The sequence below is a fragment of the Sceloporus occidentalis genome, unplaced genomic scaffold (assembly GCF_023333645.1).
Source record: "Sceloporus occidentalis isolate IW3139 unplaced genomic scaffold, rSceOcc1.0.p SCAF_26, whole genome shotgun sequence".
Lineage (NCBI taxonomy): Eukaryota > Metazoa > Chordata > Lepidosauria > Squamata > Phrynosomatidae > Sceloporus > Sceloporus occidentalis.
In genome coordinates, this window is record NW_028317006.1 from 7,409,482 (window position 1) to 7,436,620 (window position 27,139).

At 40.9% G+C, this 27,139-nt stretch overlaps 1 protein-coding gene across 4 annotated transcripts in view; it reads left to right on the forward strand.

The window, feature by feature from the left end:
- The first annotated feature begins 6,990 nt into the window (after positions 1-6,990).
- Positions 6,991-27,139, forward strand: part of LOC149300090 (SMAD family member 3-like) — a 43,284-nt gene continuing 23,135 nt past the window's right edge. For all 4 annotated transcript variants that reach the window (XM_089485462.1, XM_089485465.1, XM_089485464.1 and 1 more), the window contains exon 1: positions 6,991-7,196. In XM_089485462.1, the coding sequence (XP_089341588.1) occupies positions 6,991-7,196 (206 nt within the window). The remainder of the gene's footprint in view (positions 7,197-27,139) is intronic.

A 27,139-nucleotide genomic window follows, 5' to 3' on the forward strand; every position in this document is an offset into this window, starting at 1 on the left:
GGGACTGGGGCCGGGCCATGTACTAACCTTAACACCCCACAACACATTGAAGCACGTTACAGCTGGTAAATCAGATCTTCTCGTATCCGTTTCTGGCCCACGATCACCATTGCTTGCAAAAGAGGGGCAAATGTTGCATGACAGTAGGACCTTGCCCAAAAATCAGGAATGGTTGGGAGGCATGTGACGTCTTCTCTAGAGAGGAGAAAACTGTTTTATATTCAGCAGGCCAGGTGGGTACAATATGCCTATATAGGGTAAGCTTGCCATCAGGATGAGCTGTTAACTCAGCCAACTCTCTGTTAAACACATGTCATGATGAAGTGTAATTAGATATTTGCTAACTTTAATTTTGTGCTTGGTTAGTAGTTGGCTTGTGGTAGCTTTGTGGCTATATGCTAATTACATGGCTACCCACTTTAACATCCACCAGGAGCTTTTGCAGTGAAAAAGAGGCTGGCCCAAAACATCTTGGGCATACTAATTCATACCAATTTTATATCCAAATCTATATCGTCTTCTGGATCAGTGGTTTTGCTTTTTTATATATGATACTCATTTATTTTTGCGTACTATCACCCCAGACATCCCCAAACTTTTTAAAGTTATAAAAAGACATGCCCAAACATATCTCTATTTCCACCTCTCCTGCCTTCCCTCCCTCCTTCTCTCTCTGTCATCACCATCTAATTTTGACCCATTCCCATTTCTCCCTAAATGTCACAATGTCCATCCCACCTCATACCTGCCTCTCTGTACAGGGATAAATTATAGTGCACCAAGCGACCAGTTTAACAGTGACAGTGAGAGATGTCAGGATTGGAAACACATAGTTCTGGACAGCTCCAAATTAAAATATTTAAAAGAGAAGGTGATCTCAACCTCCCTAATGAACAATAGTCCCTTTTCTGGCTGAGGGCCATGGGTATTATAGTATGACCAGATGTCGCTGATTTCAATCCTCTGAAATATACAAACCTGGTAATTATTTCACCAGATCAGACTTTTTCCTCCATATTGACATGTGAACTTGTTTTATCTTAGCATGTCACTATGGAAAACGGCAGCTGCACTAAGGTAGGGACCAGATCACTAATTTCACCCGTAAGAGCTTCTATGGAGTAGGAGGAAAGTGCTAATAATCAGCTAAGTTATTGATTAGCAGACCCACTACATGCAGAAAAGATTTGTGGTATTTAGAGATTACGTGTGTGTGGGGGGGGGGTTGGCTCCATTTGTGGCTTATATACAGAACAATAGAGTCCTCATTGCTGAAAAATTTCTAAAACGATTGCAAAAAAAAAAAGTACACATTAAGTAGTTTTGGTAAATTAACCAAGTTATAATGATACTGTCTCGCCTTTAAGCTTTGGTGGCACAAACATGGATTTACCCTACCTAGTCCCAGTGACAAGTCCAAGGGGCCAATACAAGCATGTGAGCCGTGGCCATTTGAGGGGAATTGAACAAGTGCCTTTGTGAAGTCTAGACCCAGACATCTTTAGAACGTGACAGTATGACATCAGCCTGTTCCAAGGTCTGCAGGCTCACTCAGTAAACAGTAATAATAAGGCCAAAAGTTAAGGGGAAATACAAGGGGGCAGAGGGGGGCGGACAAGGAGGGTTAAAGAACAAAACAAGACAGGGTGGCAGGAGAATAAACTTTGTATATTGGGTCCTAATACGTGATAATTTATCAAGCTATTGATAAATCAAATGTTACATTTACCAAAAGAAGAATAAACCAAGTAATAAACTGTAAGGTTTTACTCCGTTAAAGGGCCTAATGGAAATTTGAATTGTAAAGGCCATAGTATCAGTTTGGGAGTCATGATTTTTATTTTCAACCAAAAGTGTACATAAGGAAAAAAGAAATACAACAACAATAGTGTAATATATTCTAAGAATTGGAGTAATAATTGTGCTAATTCCCTCACAGACGAAGATGAAAATCTGTTATATGTAAGGTAAAAATCCGGCAGAAGATATTGCACCATTGTGTCTTTATTTATTTGTATAGATTACAAGAAATGTATTAAAAAGAAAATTCTACTACCAATATTTGAAGAGCCTGAAATTCATCTACGTTTGTGAGTGAATTAGCACAATTATTACTCCAATTCTCAGAATATATTACACTATTGTTGTTGTATTTCTTTTTTCCTTATGTACATGCGCCCCATTTTTGGTTGAGTCTATTTCGAACACCCTGAGAGGAGTGTTGTATTGGGCTGCTGCAGTGCAGAGTTGGGAAAGTACCGGTACTATCTTTTTATTTAATTTGCACGTTTTTCACGTGATTGGGTGATTACACTTTTAAGTTATGATTTTTATTTTCATGCCTTTTTAATGTTACGATATTTCAAGTAATTTATTTCATGCAGAACTCCCTTGTGAATGTGTGCTTAAAGGACTCAGCGGTCTCAGTGCCCTTGCCACTAGTACTGACATGTTATGTGTCATGTGATTCCATGGTATTATTTGGTGGCATGGAGATAGGTGGGTCTGTGGAGGTGGACGTAATGAGGCTGTTGTATGCACACAGTCAGGAATTTGAAGTGTGAACTCCACATTACACCAATATACACACACTGCCTTATCTAAGCACACCGAGTATACACAATGACTCACACACCAGTCACAACACTCCTCTCACTGGAGACATAATGTGGGGATTAGATAACAGAGCATTGAGTCACCCTGTCAGACAGGGACCAGCCACTGATACCATACAAGGACCTTTTTCTCCATGTGCTGTGCCCTGAAGCACACTTTTATTTACAAGCTCCTTTAATATGCGGTATGCTAAAACATACATTGACACATTGCGTAATTTTTCTATGGTTATGTAGTTTGATGTAATTTAGGTACTTATTGACCAACTCTTCAGAGTTCACATTCAACCTGATACGCTAGATACAATTAGATAATTCATTGTTTGGGTTATTTTCTTAAGGGACCTTGACCACGATTTCCTTTGACTGACCTCAGCAAGACTAATGTTGGGTCAAACAGCAGAGCTCAGGTGAACCTGGTTAGGACCTTGTCATTACCAAGTTCAGCTGAACTTCAGGTCACCTGGAATTCATACCACAGAGGTTATTCAAAGTGACCCTGACTTTGGGCAGAGGTAAAACAGGAAAGCCAGACAAGTGTAACAACAGAAGACAATGATCCCAGGTGGCAGCAGGGCCCTTTCTCTCTTTTTCTAATTTATTCCATGTGTTAAATCATCCAGGTTTAGGGAAGCCGTTTTGCAAGGTATGTAATGCTAGACATGGGCTTGTTGAAATCTGTTACCAAGTGCCAGATGTGATGCTAAATTGGAATAAATCAGGAGCCAGGGGGTACCTACGAAGATAAGAAAACACAACACAAAGCAGAATTAGAAAATATTTATGCCAGTTCAGTGTTAAAAGCTGATCAACAAAGATAAAATCATGCTGAATTTCCTGATTTGAACAGTTAAGTAAATAGTTATCATTTATTTCAAAATGCATATGTTTAAAGCCCAGTGGTATAGCCAGGGCAGTCATTAGGTATGCAAACTGCAGCTGGCAAAGGCTTATTGATGGATGTTACCAACACTTTGTAGTTATACCCTAGTATCCCATACTCTTTACGTAGGTGGTGGTCTATATACGTGGTGGTCTACTTTGTTTCATTAGTGTAAAAAATAAAAAGCCAGAATATTGGATGATAACTCACTGCTCAATTATGTTACACATTACTCATAGATCCTATTAAAATGCAACATACAATGCAGTACTGATTTTAGATCAGCTCTTTAGTCTATATTTTATGTGTCCCTGGTTGGGGGGGTCTCGGACTAGAGCTTTTGTTGGTTTACAAATCCCAACTTAAGAACAGCCTCCCATCAGAAGTGGAAGAGGATATTGCAGTGAGGGAACATAAACATATGTTCTAAGGCACGGCCAAAGTCTGATTAAGCTCCGAATCTTTACATCAAAAAAAGCAGGCAGATTAGATATGCAACATGGTTCATATCCGCCATCAAATCACCCATTTCTAACATAGGCAGCCACCACCATACACAAACATTGGCAGTAGAATGGGTCGGACTGTTATAGGATACCACCTTTGTGAAAAATCATTTTGTGAAATGTCTGCCCTGCTGGATTGGCCCCAGTCCACTGTAAGTGCTACTAATGTGAAGTGGAAACATTTAGCAAGAACAGCAGCTCAGCCAAAAAGTGGTCGATCACGTACACTACTGTCCTATGTACCATCGCTCACAAAGAGTTCCAAACTGCCTCTGGAATCAACATCAGAACAAGCCCTTTGCTTCAGGAGCTTCATGAAATGGGTTTCCATGGCCAAGCAGTCGCACACAAGCCGAAGATCACTATGTGTGATGCACTTCATTGGCTGGAGTGGTATATGCTGGAACAAAGCAAACGTGTTCTCTGGAATCAAGAATCATGCTTCACTATCTGAAAGTCTGATGGACGAATCTGGGTTTGACAGATGCCAGGAAAATGGAATGCATTTACTGTATGTATAAACTGTATGTGTCCTACTTTGTAACACTAGTTTGGAGAAGACCCTTTCCTGTTTCAGCATGACCCCATCCAACAGCTTTGGGATAAATTGAAACAGAGATTGTGAGCCAGGCCTTCTTGTCCAACATCGGTGCCTGGCCTCACAAATGAGTTTTTGGCTGAATGGGTACAAACTCCCACAAACACACTCCAAAACATGTGTGGGGGGAGCAACTCCATATTCATGCCCATGTTTTTGGAATGGGATGTCCAACAAGCTCATATAGGTGTGATGGTCAGGTGCCCACATACTTATGGTCATATAGTGTATATAGAGCCACCTCTCTTCCACCATTCTGATACATAGGGTTGTTGTCACATTATGTAAAGGAATATTTTGTACACATGAAATGTGGATTCTAATGCCATCTGTTACATCAAGATTGTTGTAATGACTGTTCTCTTGTCTGCGTGGAGACTTAGCCAGGTGAAGTGTCTTGCTTTGTGACTGTAACAAGGGGTCTTTTCAATTGAAGATCAGGGCTTGATTGGCTAAAGAATGTTTCACTTCAGGCCCTGATTTGAAGACGTTTAATTGGTATCTTTTGTTGATGTATCTACATAGTTTGATAATATGGACTAAATCCTGATAGTTGAAACACAGTAAAATGGCAATACTGACAAGTATTATAAATGTTACTATCATATAACTAGTATAATTATTGTATTGTTATATATTATACATTTTACATAACATATGGTACACTGCTCGGGTATGTAAATTTCACAGGTTTGGTGTCTGTATGGATACATGTACCAGAGCAAGAGAAAACACTCTTTTAGATTTTTGGGTTATGTGTAATAATTTCCCCCAAAATCGAAACATGATCTAAACATGATATTGACTAGATAATATTTACCATTTGGAAACAGAGAAGAGTGTTTGTCACTACTGTAGCAGTGAGCGAACGCTTCTCATTTGGCATCTGGTCTCAGCTGATTGGCTGAGACACCTGATTACATCATCAGTGTGTATCTGCAACTCGTAAAGTTGGCAGAGAAGCCAAAGTTTTTAAAAAATGTTTTGTGGCTTTTTAACTTATAGACTATATATATATATAGGTGAATAATTCCAAATTGAAGCCATTTTACTTTATTGCACTAGAGATTCTCTGCTTCTCCATCCAGCAGTGAATTTCTAACAGGTTTAGGGGGCACAGCCCCTCTGCCACCAAATCTGGACATCTCAGTCACCTCTGCTCAATGGGCCCATTACAAAGAAGATCTCTCTGTCCCATTTAGACCGCAGAGGACCGTGCCAAAGCATACCGTTCCTAAATGCTGTGTGTTCGTAATGGGCGCCACACTGGGATATGAAGTCGTATTTCGGAACTCTGCAGTAAGGCGGTCAGCTGGTTATCGAGCGACTGAGGACACTGGCCCGGGGCAGGCCCAGGTCAGTGCCGAAGATAAATACGTCATAAATGCCATTTAGACAGCACAGGCACGGAGGCAAAAAAAAAAGAACGTGAGGATCTAGTAACTTGTTATACAAATTCACAAATTCCGTGAGCCAAATGTGTTTTTCGGCCCAGCCGGCATAATACCGAGTCCATTTGGCCGGCTTTACCCCCAGGGTTAAATGTTGCCAGTTCTTCCATGAATATTCACGTCCAGTTTTCCTATTTTTTTTTTCTTGGACAGAGTGTCCGAATACCAGACAGCACTGTTCAGTACCAGACACCTGGCAAAACTATCATAGGATGTGAAGTGTTGGAGAATAACAGAAAGCAGTACCACAGCAGAGTGAAATGGGGTAATTACTAAAGTGTAATGAGTTCACTGTGACCGTATAAGAGGGAGACAGGCTGCGTTACCGCTATCACACCCTCACAATTCGCTCTGGCACAATCTACCCCCACACACCGGGGAATGCCAACGGAACCGCATCACCAGGCGGATTAATTTCTGCTCTTGTCAATCATTGCTCTCCACCGCCCTTCGCATTCGGAAGCCGCTGGTTTATCGCTTGCCAAGAATGGGGGCGTGTTGCAAGGGGGCGTGGCTATAGCGAGTGTCACCGGGACCCGGTGGGTGTGGAGAAGGAGATGGGCGGAGGAATACTTCCAGAGGGAGGGGATGTGACGCGGTCCGGAGCAAGGGGATGAAAAGTTAGATGCAAAGAGAGAGACGCAGAAAATTAGACGTAAAAGGGGGGAAGAGAGGTAGTTGGGTGTAGCGAGCCGCTAGAGAGTGCTGTGAGAGAGCGGGGGTCCTTAGAGACTGCACACTGAGGAAACGTGACAGAGGAAATAGGGCCACAGGGCACAGTGACAGCAGAGTAGAGTGCGAGCGTGAGCAAAGGTGACAAGAAGTGTGACAAAGAGTGTGTTCGGGTCACTTTTAGGGCACCCTCTCTCCTCCTTATCCCCATTTCACCCTCTCCTCTGTCTTGACACGCTTCCGTCTCTTCCTTGTGGGGGCTGCCATGTCCTCTATCTTGCCTTTTACCCCCCCAATCGTTAAGAGGCTATTGGGCTGGAAGAAGGGAGAGCAGAATGGCCAAGAGGAGAAATGGTGTGAGAAAGCAGTGAAAAGCCTGGTGAAAAAGCTTAAGAAGACCGGACAGCTGGACGAGCTGGAGAAAGCCCTGACCACCCAGAGCATCAGCACCAAGTGTATCACCATCCCCAGGTGAGATGTGGGCACAGCCTGGCACAGGGGCTCATGGCAGCGCCGGCAGAGCCACCCCCAGCATCTTCCCATTCATTGTTAGTGTATTGAATGGCAAGGGGGGTTATTCACTAAGAAACCCACCCGGGCTTGCTCTCTTTAATGCATAGTCAAAGCAATGAGATGAAGTGTTCCAACCCAAAAGTTACTGTTCCGGGGGATCTTCCCTCTCAGTCCTTATAAGTGTCAGATGTAAACATGTCCTCCCTCAGGACCAGATCACTTAGAAGGAGATGATGAAAGACCTACTGAGCAGAGCAAAATGAAACTTTAAAGCGGTCATGCAGCCTTTGGTTTATTGTCCTTTGTCCTTTAGCATATGTATTATATATATATATGTGCATGCCTGTCAAAAAAGCTGGCGAGTTTAAAAATGCCTGTCATCAAACTTTTAGATGCCTTTCGCCACTTAATATGAAACCTGTTGACACCTGAATGTTTTACCCGTTCCATAGTTACTGATACGCGCAGGCTCAGGATGCAGCTATAGTGAATACTTGTTTCTATTGGATATAATCATATTTCCCTTTAACTCTAACTACAAATATGACTTCTCATTGAAACTCCTGGCTTTATCCTACAGCAGCTCGTTGCATTTCCTCGTAGCCCCTCCTATGGAGGTAACGCTAGCAATTGATAGGCCTGTGTGCAAATTATTCACATAAACCTTCACAAATACACACTAACTATAGCGGAAGGGGCCTGTCTCATAGCATCCACCAAAAAGTGGCAGCGATGCTCCTATATACGGTATATATATTCTTCTTCTACGTTATGTTTCCTAATAACCCCTATGTATGGCTCATACTATTGCTCCAAATATATATGTTCAGAGAACGTCTATTGTCCTGTGTAATAGGAGTCACCAGATTATTATTATAGTTAACTTTAATTTATATAGTGGCAACAATGTACGCAGCACTTCTTACAATTCATTCAATACTGGAATTAATCTAGAGATCTTAATTTTAAAAGCAAGAATTATGGAAAATGCATTCTGCAGGGCTTCACTAAAATCCTCACTGCCTTGTGTCTTTCATAAGCATCCCCTTATATACGACTCATCTCGATGTGTCCATGTCATTTTTCCCTATAATTCCTCCTGTTGCTGAACGTTAAGCCGTGTTTATTCTGCGCCCTCCAATTCCCTACATCGCCACATTGTTTCTGTTGTCACGCTGTAAATATTATTCATTCAAAGTATAACATGTTGTAGTGCGGTCCCAAAACATACAGAATTACACAGCATTGAAGTCTCTTTCTGCGGGGAGATATTCCTCCAAACAATCAGCCTGTTAGAAAACACGCCTGCCCAGCAAGGACATGCGAGTACATGCAGCGGGGATGGGGAGGCCGGAGGGAGGGGGGGTGACCAGGATTTAAGATGCCGAGCTGAAAATAGAAGAGTATTTTTCTCAGTCGTAAAGCTGGAGTTTAATGATTCTGTAACATAAGAATATAATGCTTGCAGGAATTTCAGTCATCACACAAGACAAAACTGCTCCCGTAGCACCAACTTCCAACAGCCTGAAGGGTATACGATATAAAATATTATTATATAAATAATACATATTATTTAAACAGCTCCCCTTATAAGTAGGGTCCTGGAGACACCTCTCTTTCATTGGATAATGTGAGCATTAGAGAGTTTACTAGGCTTTATTTAATTTAATACATTTTAACCGCATTCTAGTTAAGTTAGTGGTGAAAAAAAAAAATCATAACACTGTAAATGCAGAAGAAAAAAAAACCTCTGGTGCGGCAAAATAATGTAGTATGCGGGTCTCTTCAGATGAATAATCAAACATAACTTAAATGAGTGCAGCCAAAACATCAAAGGGAGTGATCCATGTGAAGGCCAACCCAGGTGAGTTCCTGGAAGAAGGTCTACTTTGGAGCCGCATAGGAAAGGTTATGAGCTAAAATCTATAATTTCCTTTATAATTGTTAAACCCCCTGCTCTTAAGGGTCATCATTCAAGACCATATCTCCTAGTTGAGAAAAATGTTTTTTTCCCCCTGCACTTATGCATTTGTTTTGTACATTGCAAATATAGCATATGTATATATATATTATTATTATTATTATCTTTTATTTATATAGCGCCAACAGTCTACGCAGTGCTTAATACAATACATATTTTCAAGGGGTATGACAAGACGAGATTTGACAGACTAAGACAAACCGATACATTAGGTGGAGAGAGCCCTGTTTATATATATATATATATATATATATACACACATAATAACACATAAAGCTGAGCTAATGTTTTTGTAGTGCTTTGGAGGCTTCATTAGTTTTTTTGGCAACTTTGGTTACTAACTTAGCATAATGGATAGGATTTTTCTTCTGCATAGAGTGCAAGCCTTAGCGGTTGCTGCTCCAGTCCAGTCATCCTTATGGTTAGGGTCACCAATGGCCTTTCCTGGCCTTTATATAAGCATGTTAAATAGTTATGGTTGGGAAAGCTGTTGCAGCATTTCATGCTAGTAAGGTTGTTGTGTATCCATATTACACACAAAAGTAAAATCAATTATTATTGTATGGAGTCCTACCACTTACGTATCCAGAATGCTGTTTGTTTGCGACCAGATTAAAGCCAGTATGTATTCAGGTTCCTGGCACAGGTGTGAGACGGACAGAAATAGAATTGTGTATAAGTAACACTTTTCGCATACCTGCCAGCTGTGCCGGATTTCCAGAGGCAGTTAATACTTTTGGCTGCTTGTCCCAGAATTTCCTGCGCCGGCATTTCTACAATACCAGCTTTTTTTTAGACCCTAATTTTTTAACCTCTGGAGTGGCACACCATGTACTAGGTATTAAAGGATTAGTCCAATTTGGTTTAATTTATTAAAAATGACTGGTTGGGAAATATGCTGCAAGGTGTATAAACCACATTTTTGTTTTCAACAGTAAGTGAATTTGTGTTCCTTTTAATTTGCGTGCGGAATTTTTCACGCGCAGCGGTGCGTAACCGCCACACGCCTTGTGATATGGGTACAGAAGTCATTGTGTATGCGCTTGCGTTTATATGTAAGAACCGTGAGCATCCAAAGTGTTTTTCTTGATGCCTGGAACCTGGCGGGCAACCTGCATACCAATAGCATGGAGAAAAAGCCAAAGAAATAGCTGAAACCAATCAAAAGGCTTCAGGACAGTTTCATTACAGCTCTTTATTATACTAGTTCTGAGATTGTTTATGCAGTGTTTTGGAGCTATTATGTCCTGCAGTGTTTTCTGTTATAATTATTTCTAATAATTTCAGACAAATCCTGGAGATATTTAATAAACTGCTTAATTCCAAATGTTAACAGTACTTGGTTGTTAAAGCTTTGGGAAACCATGTTTTAATATAAATCAGCATTATGTTTTTTTATCCTTTAAACTGGGAGGTGATTTAAGGTGAGCTGCAGCTTTTATCTCGCCAGTTGTTAGGCATTTTGAAGTTTCAGTGTTAATGTTGACCATGCAATAATGCACAGTTACATCTTTGAGACGTATTGAATGTCATCTCACTGATTTAAGTGTGGATTATGCATCGGTAAACTTGGCCCCATGGTAGGTAACTTGATGAGAAGAAATGCTTTAATCAGAAAAAAGCTGATTCTGTCTCATCCCCACTCAACCACCTAATAGTGCTCTCAAGAGCAGGACCCTCATCTCCCTCTGTACCAGCGTGCTTTCACATGGGGTAAACTTGCGTATTGTTATTGTTCATTTTCATTCATCCTTAGTGTAGCAACACTCTATAGATAATTTAACAAACCACGTCTTTTTGGATATACTGACCCATGAAACGGCTTTTATTCTATTAAAGTCCCAGCTATCTTTAAACCATATGGTGTGTTAAAAAATGTAAGTTACATAATGACGTACTTATACAGATGCAGTCAGGAAGTGTACACAAAATGACAAAATGAGTGTATATTTTTATTGCAAATATATATATATATATATATATATATATATATATATATATATATATATAAATAATGTGTGTTCACTTTCATTCATCTGCTTTTATGTTTTTCTACATTCACATTCTCAATACCCCTGCATTTTGAATCCCAGGTTATTCATTTTTCTACGATCTATGCGAGCTAATGCTTCTTTCGTCAAAAATATTGCTGAGCACAATAAACTGTGCCAATTTCACCTAATCATCAGCAAGTGCAGCCCAGCAGAATGAATATTGTGTCTCCCGGGGGTTTAGCGTAGCAAGTAATATAAGGCTTGTACCTTCGTATGTTTAAATTTGTTATAATTGCATCCTTGTTAAATCCCCCTCCCTGTACTTTAGTATTACGTTGCAAAGTAAGTGTCGCATTTCAATTAATGATAACCATCTGTACATGTGGATTCCTGTAAATGCAGATGCTATTCTCGCTGTGCCGAGGGGACGTGCAGCCGTGGTGTATACATGCTCCTTTTTATTTACCAGGTGCACAGCAGTTTGGGGTACGATAAACAAAAAAAGGCAACAGTAACTAAATCACTATTTGAGGCTTATACTACATTTTAATATTATTATTATTATTAATTTATATAGCATCCCAGTACTGTGGGCAAACATAAGTAATACGCCACATAACAAGTTGGACTTATAGAAGACGATGGCCCTGCCATGAAACATGTCTATAATCTGCATTATAGGTTAAATGCAGGAGACACAACTAGGGCTCGGTCGGAGGTCCTGCCCGGGGGTCCTGCTCAGAAGGGGGCGCAGAGCTAGGTGAGGGGTGGCTCCAGCACACCTCTCACCTTTGGGCGCCTGAGGCATCTCCTTTGAAGGTACAGCCCAGTTAAATGCTCTTTTTAAGGAAAGGCATAGTCCAAAATGGTGTTGTTTCTAAATTGTAGGAACAGAGTACCTTGTGTTGTTTTGGAGAGCTGTGCCATGATAGTCCTGTGTAACACTGTGTCTGCCCCGGCGCACCCCAGATGTCCTCTACTGCACCCCAGCAGTCCCTGATGAGCAGGTTTGTGGTGGGTTTGGTTTTCCCCAGCAGAAGGTCGGTTCTATTGCTGAGGCAATAAATAGTTTTCCTCTATAACCACAAACCACGTGACTTTGGAATCTGTTCTCTGGGAGTGGTGCACACACAGCCACTTCTGTGTATACCCAACCTGTTTGTCTCACATCTGAAAACTCACGCTAGACTGTCTGAAGAAGAGAACATACAGTTATTGCCACCCAGGTCCAAGAGATCCGAGTGGCCGCGATATGAGAGAGTCTATTAATGTTTGCTTATTGCGAGTCAAGGTTTAATTTCTGCTTTATCGTAGGAGTAGGAGGTTTGTTGCATTTGCGGTTTGGAAGTGCTTCTTCATAGTATTTTTGTTATTTTTTATTATTATTATTACTATCCTTATTATTAAGTGTATTCTGCAGCACTGCGGAGTAGCCAGACTTACTTGACTCACGATGCAAATGATGGGGGATTTTGCAAACTGTAAACTACATTTAGGCCGATTTGCCCCCAATCTTTAGGACAGAGACCTTTTGTAATTTTTTTAATTTTACGGTGGATAATAATTTCTGCTTGTTGGATGTGGGGCAGTTTCAGTGCAGACAGCGCAGGGGTCAGAGCTCCAGGCATTCATGCAATTAGTCTGAAAATAGAGCTGCTGCTTTACAGTAAAAGTTAGGAGACGCGTATCACATTGCTACAGAGAGTTTATTCCCTCCACGTTCACGGGACAGTATTAACCCTTTGCTGGGAAGAGCCTGTCACACTATACTTGCGTAGAAGAGGTCGCTTTGCAGACCCCGCATGGTTTTCATGTAGTCTGACAGTTTTGCAAGCCAAGTGTAGCCTGTGAGCAGGGTGAGCAAACCCCTTACTAGTGGAAATGTGTGGGGTTTTCCCCTTTCTTACAGGCGTATCATTACTCAGTAGAAAACAGTTTGAAAGCTTGAATTGTACATCTTATGGAAGTGAAAATACATTGTTGTGGCATTGTTTATTTTGTATTGAGGAAGAGACGCACGCTCTGGAACGGTGACTAATATATGATGTGTTCCTGTGGCGTCGAGTATGAGGAGTTGAGAACCAAACATGATTGATCCAGTCTGTTGTTTTGTTTGCGCCTCTATGAATCAAGTATATCCGGTGGTCCAGTAGCTGGATAGATCTGAATGACATTTTAATGAAAAATTAAAAAAAGTAAGAATTGACACACCTGTGTCAAAGAAGGTACAGACTCTGCTTACTGTCCATGCTGGTGACTGGAATTGATTACCTTTGGGCAAGTGATACCTATGCAAAGTCCCATGAGCCATGTTACTAAATGGTTAGTTGGTGAGTGTTGCATGGATTGTGAATGGCATGTGAACAGGCTATTGTGTACATTACTCCGTGTGCAGGCGCTTCACTCCTAAGTAGTAACACGTATGAAGTAAGGTTTTCAGTATAATATATAGGCAAGTGGAAGCTGGTGTATGTATGGAGACGGAACTGGGTATGGTTGGATATAACGGGTCAAGAAGATGGAGTGTGTTGAGGATAGTGAGAAGAGATTAGATTGCGCACCTAAATCAACATTGCCATGCGCTTCCTCCAAATAGTCAAGGCACACTTTAGAATTAGGGATTTAGTTTCTTTTTGGGTTTTTCTAATAACCTCATGTGTTTCTCCTTCTGGTACACTATACGTAAGAATATACATCTGGTACTCACCAACCACAAATGATTCTTATGAAAATATCAGATTTGCCAACAAAACCAAATAATGGTTTTTGGCCTATGGATCTTATTTCACGTTAACCACAGGTGTATATATATACACACAGTGATATCGATCGGGATTGGGCATCACAGCAGCACAAAACAAGACAAATGTACACAACATGTTTGTTAAAGATATAATGTGAATTAGTTCCACCCCATAGACAAAAACTTAAGACACAAAGCTGTCAAAAAGTAACATCCAAAATGAAGACAGACCTACCATACTCCAAACATTGAATATGGGGTACAGGATACGGTTGTAAACTATCATCCAAGCTACTTGAAGGCAGAGAATCTTCTTACGTTAGCATTAAATGCGATACTTTGGATTGGTAGTAATTTAAACCCGGGCCATTATACTTAATAACAGCAATGACTAATGTTTGTGTAAAAAAAAAATTGAGAAAAGAAATTAAGAAATCCATAACACGCGGGATCGTCACATCAGGGATCCAATTAAAATTATCATTTAAAAAAAATATATTGTTTTTATAATGTAAACTTGTGGGTTATAGGAGAAACAAAATTAACAAGATTTAATGGACTGAGCGACCATTAATTTTAATTTATTAATTTATTAGCAGCAGTTATTTGTATGTAACGGGAGTGGAATGTTATTATTCTGCTTGAACTGCTCTCGCGAAAAAAAAACCACCCCAGCATCATGGAGAGCTTGAATTAAATTGAAATCAGATTGTATTCCCCTGCTTATTCCGTAACACGGAGTTGCATTAAACACTCTGGACTGCGTTGTAAATATCTCCGCACTACTGCGGCACTAGCGTGTGACGCTGATTAACCCTTTCAGTCTTCAGAATGCTCCGGAAAACTAGGTGGCTCGTCGTAGACTCCCATATGTGTATATGGAGCTAAAATGTCACCATCTCTGGGAGGCTGGAGGGAAGGGAGTGGAGGACCGGAGGGTCACCCTTAAAGATAAAGTAGGGGGGGCTGCAAATTTTTCAAGCACCCCAACCTGCAGATTCCTTTAAATAGCTCAGCATTAATCTTTCTATTTTACCTCCTTTTTTCCTCCTCTCATCTCATGGTCGGTATAATACAACAAGCTAAAACATTGGATGCTTCGATCTGTGGGCATTTATTGTGACACACGAGCATAAGGGATATCCCCGGGTCATCTGGCACCAGCGTAGAACAACAACAGGTTTTTTTTCGCAATTCACCGAGTCATTTACTACAAACCACACGAAGGACCTTATTTCTTTATCATTTTATGTCTGGTGTCCCGTTTCTGTAATTGTTTGTCCTTCATCCTGTAACTAAAGAGTAGCCGAGTCCAAATCGGGTAACACATGGGAGCCAAGCTCCAGCTTTGCAACACCCTTAGGGCCAAGCTTTATTACTTTGACATGCAAACACGTATGTATGGTTCAGCACCTGACCTCCAGGTCTGGGAATCTACATTGCTCACACGCACGTTTCCATTAGATACCAGTGATTTTATTTCAGCATTTTATCCTGTGTGCTATAGAATAGTGTAATAATGCTGATGAAAGGTGTGTTTTGCTTTTTTGCTGTCTAGTCTTTGGGGTTTTTTTCCTGCTGACCCGGGGGTCCTTGGGGATCTACATAAGTGACTTAAATAACCATTCTACAATTTGTTCCCAAATCCATTTGCATAGTAAGAGGATATATTGAGATTTACTGCTGAAGGCTCCAGTTCTGATGCAACCAATGCACCAGAGGGTCAGCTTGAATAATATTGATGGATACAATACATATATCGCAAATCTGTTCACTATTTTGAGAAGATATTTTAGTTTTTTAGAGGGGTAGAAACAAGGGTTTTGAGACTACTACCAACAGCTGATGGACAAAGGCAGAGATCAGAGGCATCAGCTGGACGTAAATTAATTATTTCATCTGAAAACCACTTTGAATTCTTTCCAATCCCCACATTTTAAAGCCTCTACAAACCTTGGATATTCGTTACTTGGTGGGTTGAACATTGCGCAGCTCTAGAATGTGTCGGCAAAAGTAATTTTCCTCCCCACGGGTTATGCTCCCGTACCCGCTGCTTTTGCAGTCTGGTGGCTACAACACAACTCTGTTTCGTGTGTGCTGAATTGTTTTAGATAACCAAATCACTTTCTGCTTCATCTCTAGGGTAATTTAATGCTCCAAAACGAAGTGCATGTGCAAAGGTGTGACAAGAACCGCTATTCCTCCTAATGTTAAATACTGCAATTTTAGTTTGAAATAAATATCTGCTTATTGAGGCGTGCGATCGTATTACGGAGAAGGCATGTCAACAGGTCCAGGAGCTCAGGAGATGTGCACGTGGGACCAGTAGAAGGAAATTGTTTATGAAAGAAAGATTGGATTTCTTCAGTAATTCTGCTGAGGTTTTTCTTTTTAGAACGGGGGGGGGGGGTGTATTTTTTTTGTTGTTTAGCTAAGAGCAGGAAGTTTATTTAACTTGATATAGCTGAGAAAGGGAAGGTACGATAGACTAAGGAAGAGCCATTAAATCTTAACTAACTGTCTAAGCATAAATTGTTGGTAAATCTGTATCTAATTAACATATGGCTGCACAGGCGTGAACGATGTTATATGGGATCCCCCCCGGAAACATCATGCTTGTTATACATTAAGCCACACACCCAGGGGCGTACCTAGAGTATTTGGCACCTGGGGCGGATCATGTATGTGGCACCCCCCCACACACACTTTAAAACTGCATAGCTTCTACTGTTATATACCGCGCAGATACTGAAGGTGGTACAGCATAACACTTATCACTATATACTGAGGCAGAAATTGACGGTGGTACAGCATAACACCTATCACTATATACTGAGGCAGACATTGACGGTTGTACAGCATAACACCTACCACTATATACTGAGGCAGAAATTGATGGTGGTATAGCATAACACCTATCACTATATACTGAGGCACACATTGATGGTGGTATAGCGTAATCCCTATCACTATACATTGAGCCAGACATTGACAATAGTGCAGCATAACTCCTATCACTATATACTAAGCCAAAGATTGATGTGGTGTAGGACTACCACTTCATTGTCTGGCTTAGGGATGCACTGAAACAAATTCTGGACTGAAACCAAAAATGCAGCATTTACCTGGCCGAAACCGAATATGACCCCCCCACACCATAAAAAAAATCTAACACTTTTATTTAAAGTAAGTAACACACCAAAATAGGACAAAACAATTAAATAACAATATATATATATATATATATATATATATGATTGTTAATAGCAATCACATTCCTATCATGCCCAGGCATACCCAGATTCCAGGATGTACTCGCAGACTTGGCATGATAGGAGTATGATTGCCCTCACTCCCTTCTCCCTATCTACCCCCTCCTAACTATCTACCCTCTCCCTCTTTGAAGTTCACTTACCTTTCAGGAGTTCTGCGGTGGGGGTGGGGGTCTCCCAGCTCTGCCACTGTATGGAACAGTATAGAGTGATGGGAGTTATGATGTACTTTAGAGCATAATTATATAATGAAAAATACATTGGAAATGGTACAGCATAACACCCATCACTCTCACACACTTACCAATCCACACATATACCAATCCACACATATACCAATCCACACACTCTCACTGAATGCTTTCCTACCTTTCCTCTTTTCTCCTTACAGCTCATTTTCCTTCTCTTCGCTCCTCTTCTTCAGTTCTTCTTCCGGGTCAGAGGGCACAGCGGTGGGCGCGGCTTCAGTGTTGCACGCCGGGATCTGACAACAAACCCCAGCGCACAGCAGCTGTTGCTGCGCGGGTTGCAAGGGAGCGGTATCGGAGGTCTTTAACAGACCTCCGGCTCCCTTGAGTGATGTTAAGCCGGGTTCAAGGGAGATCCTTGAACCGGCTTAAAATCACTCAAGGGAGCCGGAGGTCTGTTAAAGACCTCCGATACCGCTCCCTGGCGAGCCTGCTCCTCCAGCGGCGGACATTACTGTCCGTCTCTGGAGGGGTGCCGGCAAGTTGGCACCCCCCTGATGAGCGGCACCCGGTGCGGACCGCCCCCCCGCCCCCCGCTAGGTACGCTACTGCACACACCCATCCTTTTGAAGGAACAAACGAGAAAAAACATTAATGCTTGTGTTGTTTGTATAAATAAATATGGCCGTCCGCAGTACTACATGCACTAAAACAAAGAAGAAAAAGATACTTACTGGCACTTCCGTTTCCGTGAAGTAGCATCGTGGCGCACACATGGGATCCCCTAATTTAGCCTTCTATAGATCGAAGTTCATCTTTAATAATACAAAAATCACTTAATAGTCTCAAGACTGGGAACCTGAGAGTATCGAATTTGTTTGGAAAATGCACTTAATTGGAGCGTCCTGCCGCATCCTTGGAGAGTTCCTATTGATCCAGCTCTCAGCATTAACAGAGATGGCCAAATGTGACGCGACCTGCTTCTAAATGGCCAGGGCTTCTGGAGAATCTAAAGTCCTGAGCTAACCCAGCTCTATACTTTAAACAAACGCTCTGCATCTTCTTTATCTCAGACACAGACCACAGACACAGATGATTTTTAATATGAAACATTATAGAGTGTATAGTCGGTACAGAATTGTTAAAAAAAACAATGACCGATAGGCTTTAAGGGACCAAGCACGTTGGTAGCCCATTTTCTTTGATCCAGCTGTGGACTGTGCGGGTACGTAATGCTGTCACAGAACATGCCCTGTTTCTTTGGGGCTAGGTCACTTATTAGCCATTTCCACACAAGAGACAAACGAAGAATCTGCCAGTTACATGGAATAAACAGCAGTTACCTGGGAAGGAGGATCACTCTACCATACATCTGCATACCCTTTTATATCATAATGGGGGGATGATCGATAAGCAGGGTAAAGCTTATCTGTTGATAATAACAGAATCTTTCATAGCGCAGCTGGAATCTACCTAGTATGTCCTTATGATTGTAGGTCAGATAGGGACGGACATGTAAAGATCCACTTTGCGGAAGACGGGAGGTATATGTCCTCCTTGATTACCGGGTTGGCGTACTGTCTCAGCCTTTTGGCTCAAATATGGCTGCATTGCCTCAGTACACAGTGAAAGAACGTAACATGCCATGGGCATTGGGCCAAAATTATTCTCGCTTAATGGGGTAGCTATCGTACAACAGTATTAAAATATGTATTTCCCTGTTGAAAAAATATGTGATGATGAATATATATATGTATTTTTACGGAGAAAGCAGCCGCGGAGACACATGCTAGCCCAGAGCTGGGAACACTTGTGTCAAGCATAGTCACACAGGCTGAAAGTTTGTCAATTTGTTTGTTTCCTACTTAAAATGCAATCATTCCGTATCATGCAGCACAGAGCTAAAGACTGGTTTTAGGTTTTTTGTGTTGTTTTTTTTAGAGTTGATGTGCTCTTAACTTCCGTGTTTATAGGTAAATTACTTACAGGGAAAAGGCCTGTCTCGTAAAAAGGGAAGTGGTTGTGTTTGGAGACTCGAGGTTGCTTTGGCTCAGTGGAACTGAATGCCAGTGTTTATGTAGTAGACCTGAAGACAGCGGTGATTGGGGTGATTGAGGCAAATCTGGTTTGACTTCAGATAAGCCTGAGGTCTCTTATAAAAATGAAAGAAGCAAATCTTATGTGGTTTGAGGTTTTAACAACAAGTCATAGGTTTGCTTAATGTGTAATATCAACTTTTGCTTTAGTGATGACCCAGTTTTCAGAGTTCTCTTTAGAAGGCTTGAGGCTTCTCCTCCAACACGGCAGAAGGTCATAGCTTTAGGTCGTGTGTTTGAGACACTGGTTGGCCAAGTTGATTTTAAAAGCCGTATATACTGTTAGCTTTTCAATTCTGAAATAATTTCCCTCACGGCATGCTTTTCTTTTCAGTTTTGTGTATTAACGAATTGATTCACTCTTCTCTGTTTTATTCTTTTCCTTCAGTTCGATTTGTATTCCTGATTAACTTGTGATTTGTGGGTACTGTTCGTTATTAACAGAGACTGGACTTTGCTAGAAATAGCTGCAATTTCTGACCACGACATTGACAAATGGGGAGGGAAGTATAAGAATCTGCCCTCGTGATGTCAGCTACTTTCCGTTCTCGAACTCATTTATGTCAGCAAACGGCAAAGCTAAAAAGGTGGCCCCCTTTTGAAAACAAATCGTCGGCCAGCTGGTTTGTGAGTCAGTTCTCACAGTGTGCACAATGTCTGCCGAGCCCTTCTGGATACAGTTACAGACACAATCTGTGGGTTTAGCGTTTGAAACGTACTTAACGTAATATTACTAGTTAACATGGTATTCCCAGAGGTTTAGCTGTCAGGTGTGATGTGGAGTTAATAGTATAACCTGGACCAGAAGTCCTGCAAAATAGAATAACTATTTTTAAAAATGCAATATTACACCCCTTGTAAGTACTCTTTTAGGTCGCTCGTGAACTCTCTAATCTCTCCTACTTATATCTAAATGTTTTCTTTTTTATTTTTTTAAACTTTTTCGCAGTCCATGTATCCAAGTAAAACTGAGCGTCCCAGACATGGCTTTAGTCTTGGCTGCTGATTATGCAGCACGTCTTAGTAGCCATTGATACTGTTGTTGGGTGGCCCTTGGCAGCCCTTTCAAACATGAGCAGCCAGATGTGATGAGGCTTACAGAATTATTTCACCTTTTTACAGTTTATGTATAGTTTAGTGATATAGACACAGAAAACAACATGTACGAGCCTTTTTCTACATGGTAAGTTGTCAGATGGTTGTCAGTTTGGTTATTGACTGACGTGAACTCGGCAGCAACTGTCTTGAACTCATTGGAACCTTCAGCAAATTGGACCTTGCCAAATTAATGTTAAGATAAATAGATTTATGGAGTGATGAAGTACTTTGCTAAACTCAATGTGAACTTCATGCTGCTGATTCTGAGACAGTGTTAAAAATGAATGCTCCTGAAGATGTGAGTATTCTAGAAGTCAACAGGGGTCCCTCTCAGTAGAACTCGCCATGTTCATTATCTTAATTGGTGAATAGTGAGTTAGCCAAGTTGCCTCTGCTGAGTTAAGAGGGAGTAGTACTGCGGTTAACCCATGTTAGCTGAGTACTGAAAAAGTGACTGCACCACAGATATCGGATATGAAACCAGACCTCATAGTTTGACATAATGTAGCGGCGAGAGAGGTTGTAGCAGACCCTTTTTTTGGTTATTCGGGGGTGTATTCACATACAGGGTTGTATTTACTAAGTCCACAATCTGTAGGCATTAAACCTTCCAGAACCCTGGCTTTACTATTCATCACAAAAGGTCAATCCCAGTGAGCTTCTCTTGCATAAATGGCTGAGCTGGCCCTGCATAATGCATAGTTAAATTGGTGTTTATAATTTTCAAGAAATCTCATGATAGTTAACAGCTGTGTGTGAGAGCGTCAGGGCCAGCATTACTTGATCAGTTTTCTGCCCTGAAATTATCTTTCTTCTTTACAAAGGGTGCAGCAACTGTACACACACACACACACACACACACACACACACACACACAATTCTGGGGTCACTTAAAAATGTCATTGAATTAGAAATCTAGTGCAGACTGATAATGTAAATGACTATTGTAGCCATAAGTGGATGATTTTTTAATGTATATCTTTCATTAACATAATATCTTCCATGCCATGACTAATTGATCATTAGAAGCGTTAGTGTATATACACCCTTGTTAAATCTGTGTATACAGTTAAACAGGTTTATGTAGTGTGTAGAATTGTAACGTTTAAGACAATCTGGGAAAAGTCGCAAAGTTTTTCTTAAAACTCCAGGGTTAATGAATGCACCTCTTAGAAGGACTGAGTATCACCTGACATCTGTTTTCAAAGAAGAACTACTTCTGAGTTAAATTTGGTTTCAATGAAACTCACAGTCCAATGAATGCTGTTTTATTGGATATTTGGACACAATATCCAAAGGAGTGTAACTAAATACTGTGCTAGTGATTAGCGAATGCAGCTCGTTGTGTTTAGGTGATACATTTCAGCAATACATGGGAGCGTTTTCTGAATGTCATCCAACATGCGCCACGTGTAATGAAGATGCCTGAGTCTCAGTGCAAGCAGCAACACGCAGGATTTTTCACATATTCCTTTATCCAGGTTGCTAGACCGAGGCATTGGACGGGGCTGCGACAGACATTCATGCCATTTCTGTTCTTCCAGTGCTAATCCTGCCCAGTTATTTTTGCATTCCTTGAGTGAACACTGGCACCTTTTTAAGATGTCTTTTTGTGCGCCTCTACCCTTAAAGGGGAGCTGTCACATTCCAGATTATCCCAGGTCCTAGTTCTTTCACCATGTTTTCCTATTCCAGGTACTTAAAAGGAACCCTGCTGTTTCTATAGCATCGTTGCCGCATCATATTTTAATTTGCTGCCCCTCAGTAAGGTCTTTATGATAATACGGGGCCTGGGGTCACTTAATATGTAGATAAGACTAACCATTTGGTGTTTGTAGGATGGCCAGAAACGAGCCCCATCAGCCCGAGGTTCTAATTTTGAGATTATTAAGGTACCAGAAACCTTCTAGGGCAAGCAATGCTGTTTTCAAACAGCAGAACGGAACTAGAAAAGAAGGCAGATCTGTTATTAGGAGAACATTGCAGGTAGCAATTATTTAGGATGCAGCTACCAACAACTGCGTAAGTAATAGGAGATCTTAAAAATATTTTAAAAATCTAAAGTTAACCACCTTGTTAGCTTGGGGGCATGTTCTGTTAAAGCAATATGTTTTCAGGCAATGGCAGGCAAGAGGCATATGTGAACTAGACCATGATTATGGAGAAACACAACTCTTTAATAATATTAACCCTCCCCTGTCACATCACATAAACATGACAACTTTGAAGAGCCCATGGGCCTTGGAAGGGACTTAGATTGAGCATTGTATAGTGGTAGCACGCTGAGATTCTAAAACAAGGGTGAGTACTGTAACCTAAACCTTGTGCACCTATATCCCTGGATCACCAGACCGGGCGTATACAGGATATGTGGAATGGAGTTACTTGACGTCGTGAAGCTCTCGCTGTTAGTTTTTTTTTGTGTTTTTTTTTTTTTTCAAGATCCCCTGAAATTAATACAGGTCGCTCAGTCGGTGGCTGGTTTTCTAACCTGTGCTTCTTAAAAAGCCATCTGCTCTAATAAGAAACAGAAAACCTGTTACTTGAGCACTAATGATAAGAAACTGGTAGACAACATCAAAACCTAACACTGGTTTCTCACAGAGAAAATCTACTAGAGGGATGTGATCAGAGTGTTACCACTGGGTAGCGCTCCCTGCGGTGCGTCAACGCACATTTGTTTGGCCCTAAAGGTCTTTGACTCCCATAGTAGAGGTGTCTCACTTTAGTAACTAACTTGGTGGCAACTTGAATGACATGCAAAAAAGATAGCTTTACATTATGATCTCTGTTTTTGTTCTGTGAATTATATTCTCTACACTATTAATAGAGTCCTCCCATGGACCCTTCTGGGTTTTTACCAGTGTTGGGTGGAGTAATATCCTTGATTCTTGAAACACCCATCATATAGAACCATTTTTCCCATCCAGTCAGACCATTTTTAATTGCTGTTAAGAAATAAAATAATAATTTGGATCTTGGTGGTGTTTATAGCTATCCCACGGAGGCATACATTCCTAATACTACTTTTGCAGGACGGCACTCCATTGTGGACATCATAGACATCCAAGTACATATAGGGGCTGGAGTGTACCTGTCGCTTGAGGAGAGCATAAGTGGTAACAACTAAGTAGCATCTAAGTTCATCACTTGTGAAACCTTTTATATGCTAGTGTTGTGTCGATATAATGTTAGAAAAATAGCAGTGTAAAAAAATGTATGTGCATGAAAAATGCAGACTGATTTCCTGCTCGGTGCAGAAATTCTAGAAACAGCTAACAATAATTGGATTAAAAATAGCCTTTGCCACCATAGGGAATACTTCTTGCAGAATGTAACATTTCCCAAGTACTGGCTGTTTGAGCAGAGACCTATATTTTTAGTGATGTTATTATTTGTGAAGGAAACAAATCATTTATCCAGAGAACAGTAACATTGGGTCCGATTTGTTGCTTCACAAGCATGGCTCATACGTTCAGGACTCGCATAAATCTGCTCATGCAAAGAAGAACTGAGATATAAAACATGTAGAAACCCACAACCTATTTCTCAAGCATGATAAACTGTGGCGTTTCTATTTATTGTGAATCGGTGTTTTGGTGAGTGTGCTGTATGGCAGTTAATGTTTTTGTTAGATCAGGGCTGGTCAGCAGGGAGAGTTCTCGTGATACCCAGCCGGCAATAGGCTAGTTTGAGACAAATCCGCAGTATTTGATGAGTGTTATCTTAATAAACCAAAGGCAGCTGTGGATTAAGGGTATTCCTTCTGGCTGGCTGAGGGTAATTGTATTCAAAGGGCAAGTTACAGCTCTTCTGCTTTGATGAGGTGCAGAAGATGATGATGGTCTGGTCTGCCGTCTTCAGTTGTTGATTAACTACAATTCCCTGCCTGAGGGAACTTTGTGGAAGTTGAGCCTCAGATTACATTCCATTATTAATACATAATCTTCTGATAAAGTGATACATCTCTGTCACCTGTAACCTGTTTCTCTTTCGGATGCCTTTCCACTTTTATGTTGGTGAGTATTGCTGAGTTTTAATATACTTTTGTCTGCATGTAAATAGCGATATTCCTAGACTAGAAGAAGTGTTGGTGCTTGAAGAAAAGCACCTTTTCACTTGTGGAATGTTCCTGAACTTCCTCATTCCATACAGTTGACTTATGATAATTTGCACAGAAAAGTGGCCGCTGTGATACTCTGCTGGCACCAGGCACATGAGTGATGAAGTGTCTGCTTTTTCTGGAATAGTTTTCGCATATGCAAACTGTCACATTTTTTCTCTCTTTTTTTCGTTCTTGATCCATTTTTATTAGTTTCAACGAGGAAACCAATGGAAATGGGTAGTTTTTTCCCCCTTTTTACCTCTTTAGGTGTGACATAAAGTGATCCTTTCACAAGCCCCATCCGATGGTTTTAATAGTAGTCTTTATGGTCTGTTATATCCGGTAGCCTCCTGATTTTAGGTGAATGGAGATATATAAGTCACTTACACTCTGGCATCCATGCTATAGGGATCTATATAATAATTTATAGATCCCTATAACAATCTTCCTTATGCCCCCAAATTCATCTCCATGAATTATCCTTTTTAAGTCTTTTTAATTAGGACCTGACCAACTGGTTGGACTACATGAACTACCTTGGTGTTGTCTACCTCCCTATCTTAGTGTGTACTTGTAGTTCTATGTATAACAACGAGGATAGAAGAACCCATAAATAGTAGTGCATTAACCGCTGCAATGGCCCACACGGTCTGTCTGTAAAGGAGACCACAGCTATGCGATCATGGGCAGCCCATTCAGCCCTGGACACGAGGTAAGGGCAGACACCAAGCAGCCGTGGGGTGACCTCCTAAGTGTAGATGTCAGAGGCAACCACCAGGCTTCAACCCACAGACAGGATGGCCTTGGTTACTGGAGCTGAAACATTTATGCCATATCATCCTGACTTAAGACACTAAAATATCTGCGGGTATAATATCAAAGAAATCAGTGGTGGTTATGATGCTATGGGTGCACAGGCAGGATTAAGTGGGGGTAGAGCGGGATGATCAGTCACTTTTTGTAAAAGGAAATGTTGTGAAAGGCATCCTTCCTCCATGAATGAAATCTTTGTTGTTTTAATGTATGGAATGCCAGGGCATGTTGGCTTGGGTGTAGGTGGATATTTGGTTTGTGGCAGACTCTCGGAGGTAGCAGCAGCCTCAGAATTTGCATTTCCTTCAACGACAGCTGTTTTTAAACGCTTCTGATAAATGTTGAGCCGGAAACGGCTTATGATTTATAAAATTCCGTTTCATGTTTGCACACTGGCTGTATTTGACAGAAAACCTTCTACGCTAAAAAAAAATGTAAGCTTTGGCCGGTGCTAAATGTACGAATGAAGTTGGTTTGCATGTGAACTGACTGACCTGGCAAGGATTTTAGAAGCCCACACGTATCCATGGCTAGAGCCTGGCTTATATATATATATATATATATATATATATATATATATATATATATATATATATATACCACCTGTATTATGTCACTTAAAGTTTTATATATATATATATATATACCACCTGTATTATGTCACTTAAAGTTTTATATATATATATATATATATACCACCTGTATTATGTCACTTAAAGTTTTTTATATATATATATATATATACACCACCTGTATTATGTCACTTAAAGTTTTAGCCTTTAGCAGTTGGGATTGTGCTAAATATTGTTAACGTCGAAAGTAAGGAACATTGGTGTGTAATGTAGCAATGTGACCTGTTTATAGGCTTGCATGTGAAGAAAGCTGCAGGACAGAAGCCTCCATTGTTGATTTCATAGGTAAAACAATTCACACATTTAAGTAATGTCCCTGCTTGTTAACAAAGCTAAAATGGGAGAACCAACATATCCTGGCAATAAAGACAAAAGCAACAAGCCCATTCATAACGTGAGGGGCTGTAGTAATCTTAATGAGACAGTTGATGTCATTTCCTTATGTTTTACTGGAATCTATTGCTTTTTCTTTGCAGACGTATAAACATTAGGATAATCAGTGAAGGAGCGGCGCTTGCTACTGATCTAAGGACTGACGAAGTGGGCAAGGAGAGAGAGGTTGTTGTGGATCAAAGCTTTTGCGGACAAATAGATTAAGTGACAGATCAGTGGCGAGCGCCGGGATATAATAATATTCTGATGCCCGCCATTAATAGCCGGCACGCTTCGTGAGAGAGAAGCGAGGCGGAGGTCGCTAGGAACTGACCTTTAGCTCCCTTTAGCCTTTGTGTGATTTATAAAAACAAACGGTTAGTCACCAACCGGGCCGCGTGCCAGGACACAGGCCTTGTCGAGTGCCATAGGTTCGCCATCACTGTTATAGATTTACTAAGTTTGGAAGACTTTGGAGGTTTTAGCAATAGTCCTGTGATTTCATTTGGTTACATTGTGCATATATTTAGCTTGTGCTAAATAATGTATGTTTGGAGAAATTAGCACGTCTAAAACGGACCTGTCGCATTTCCCTCCATGTATTATG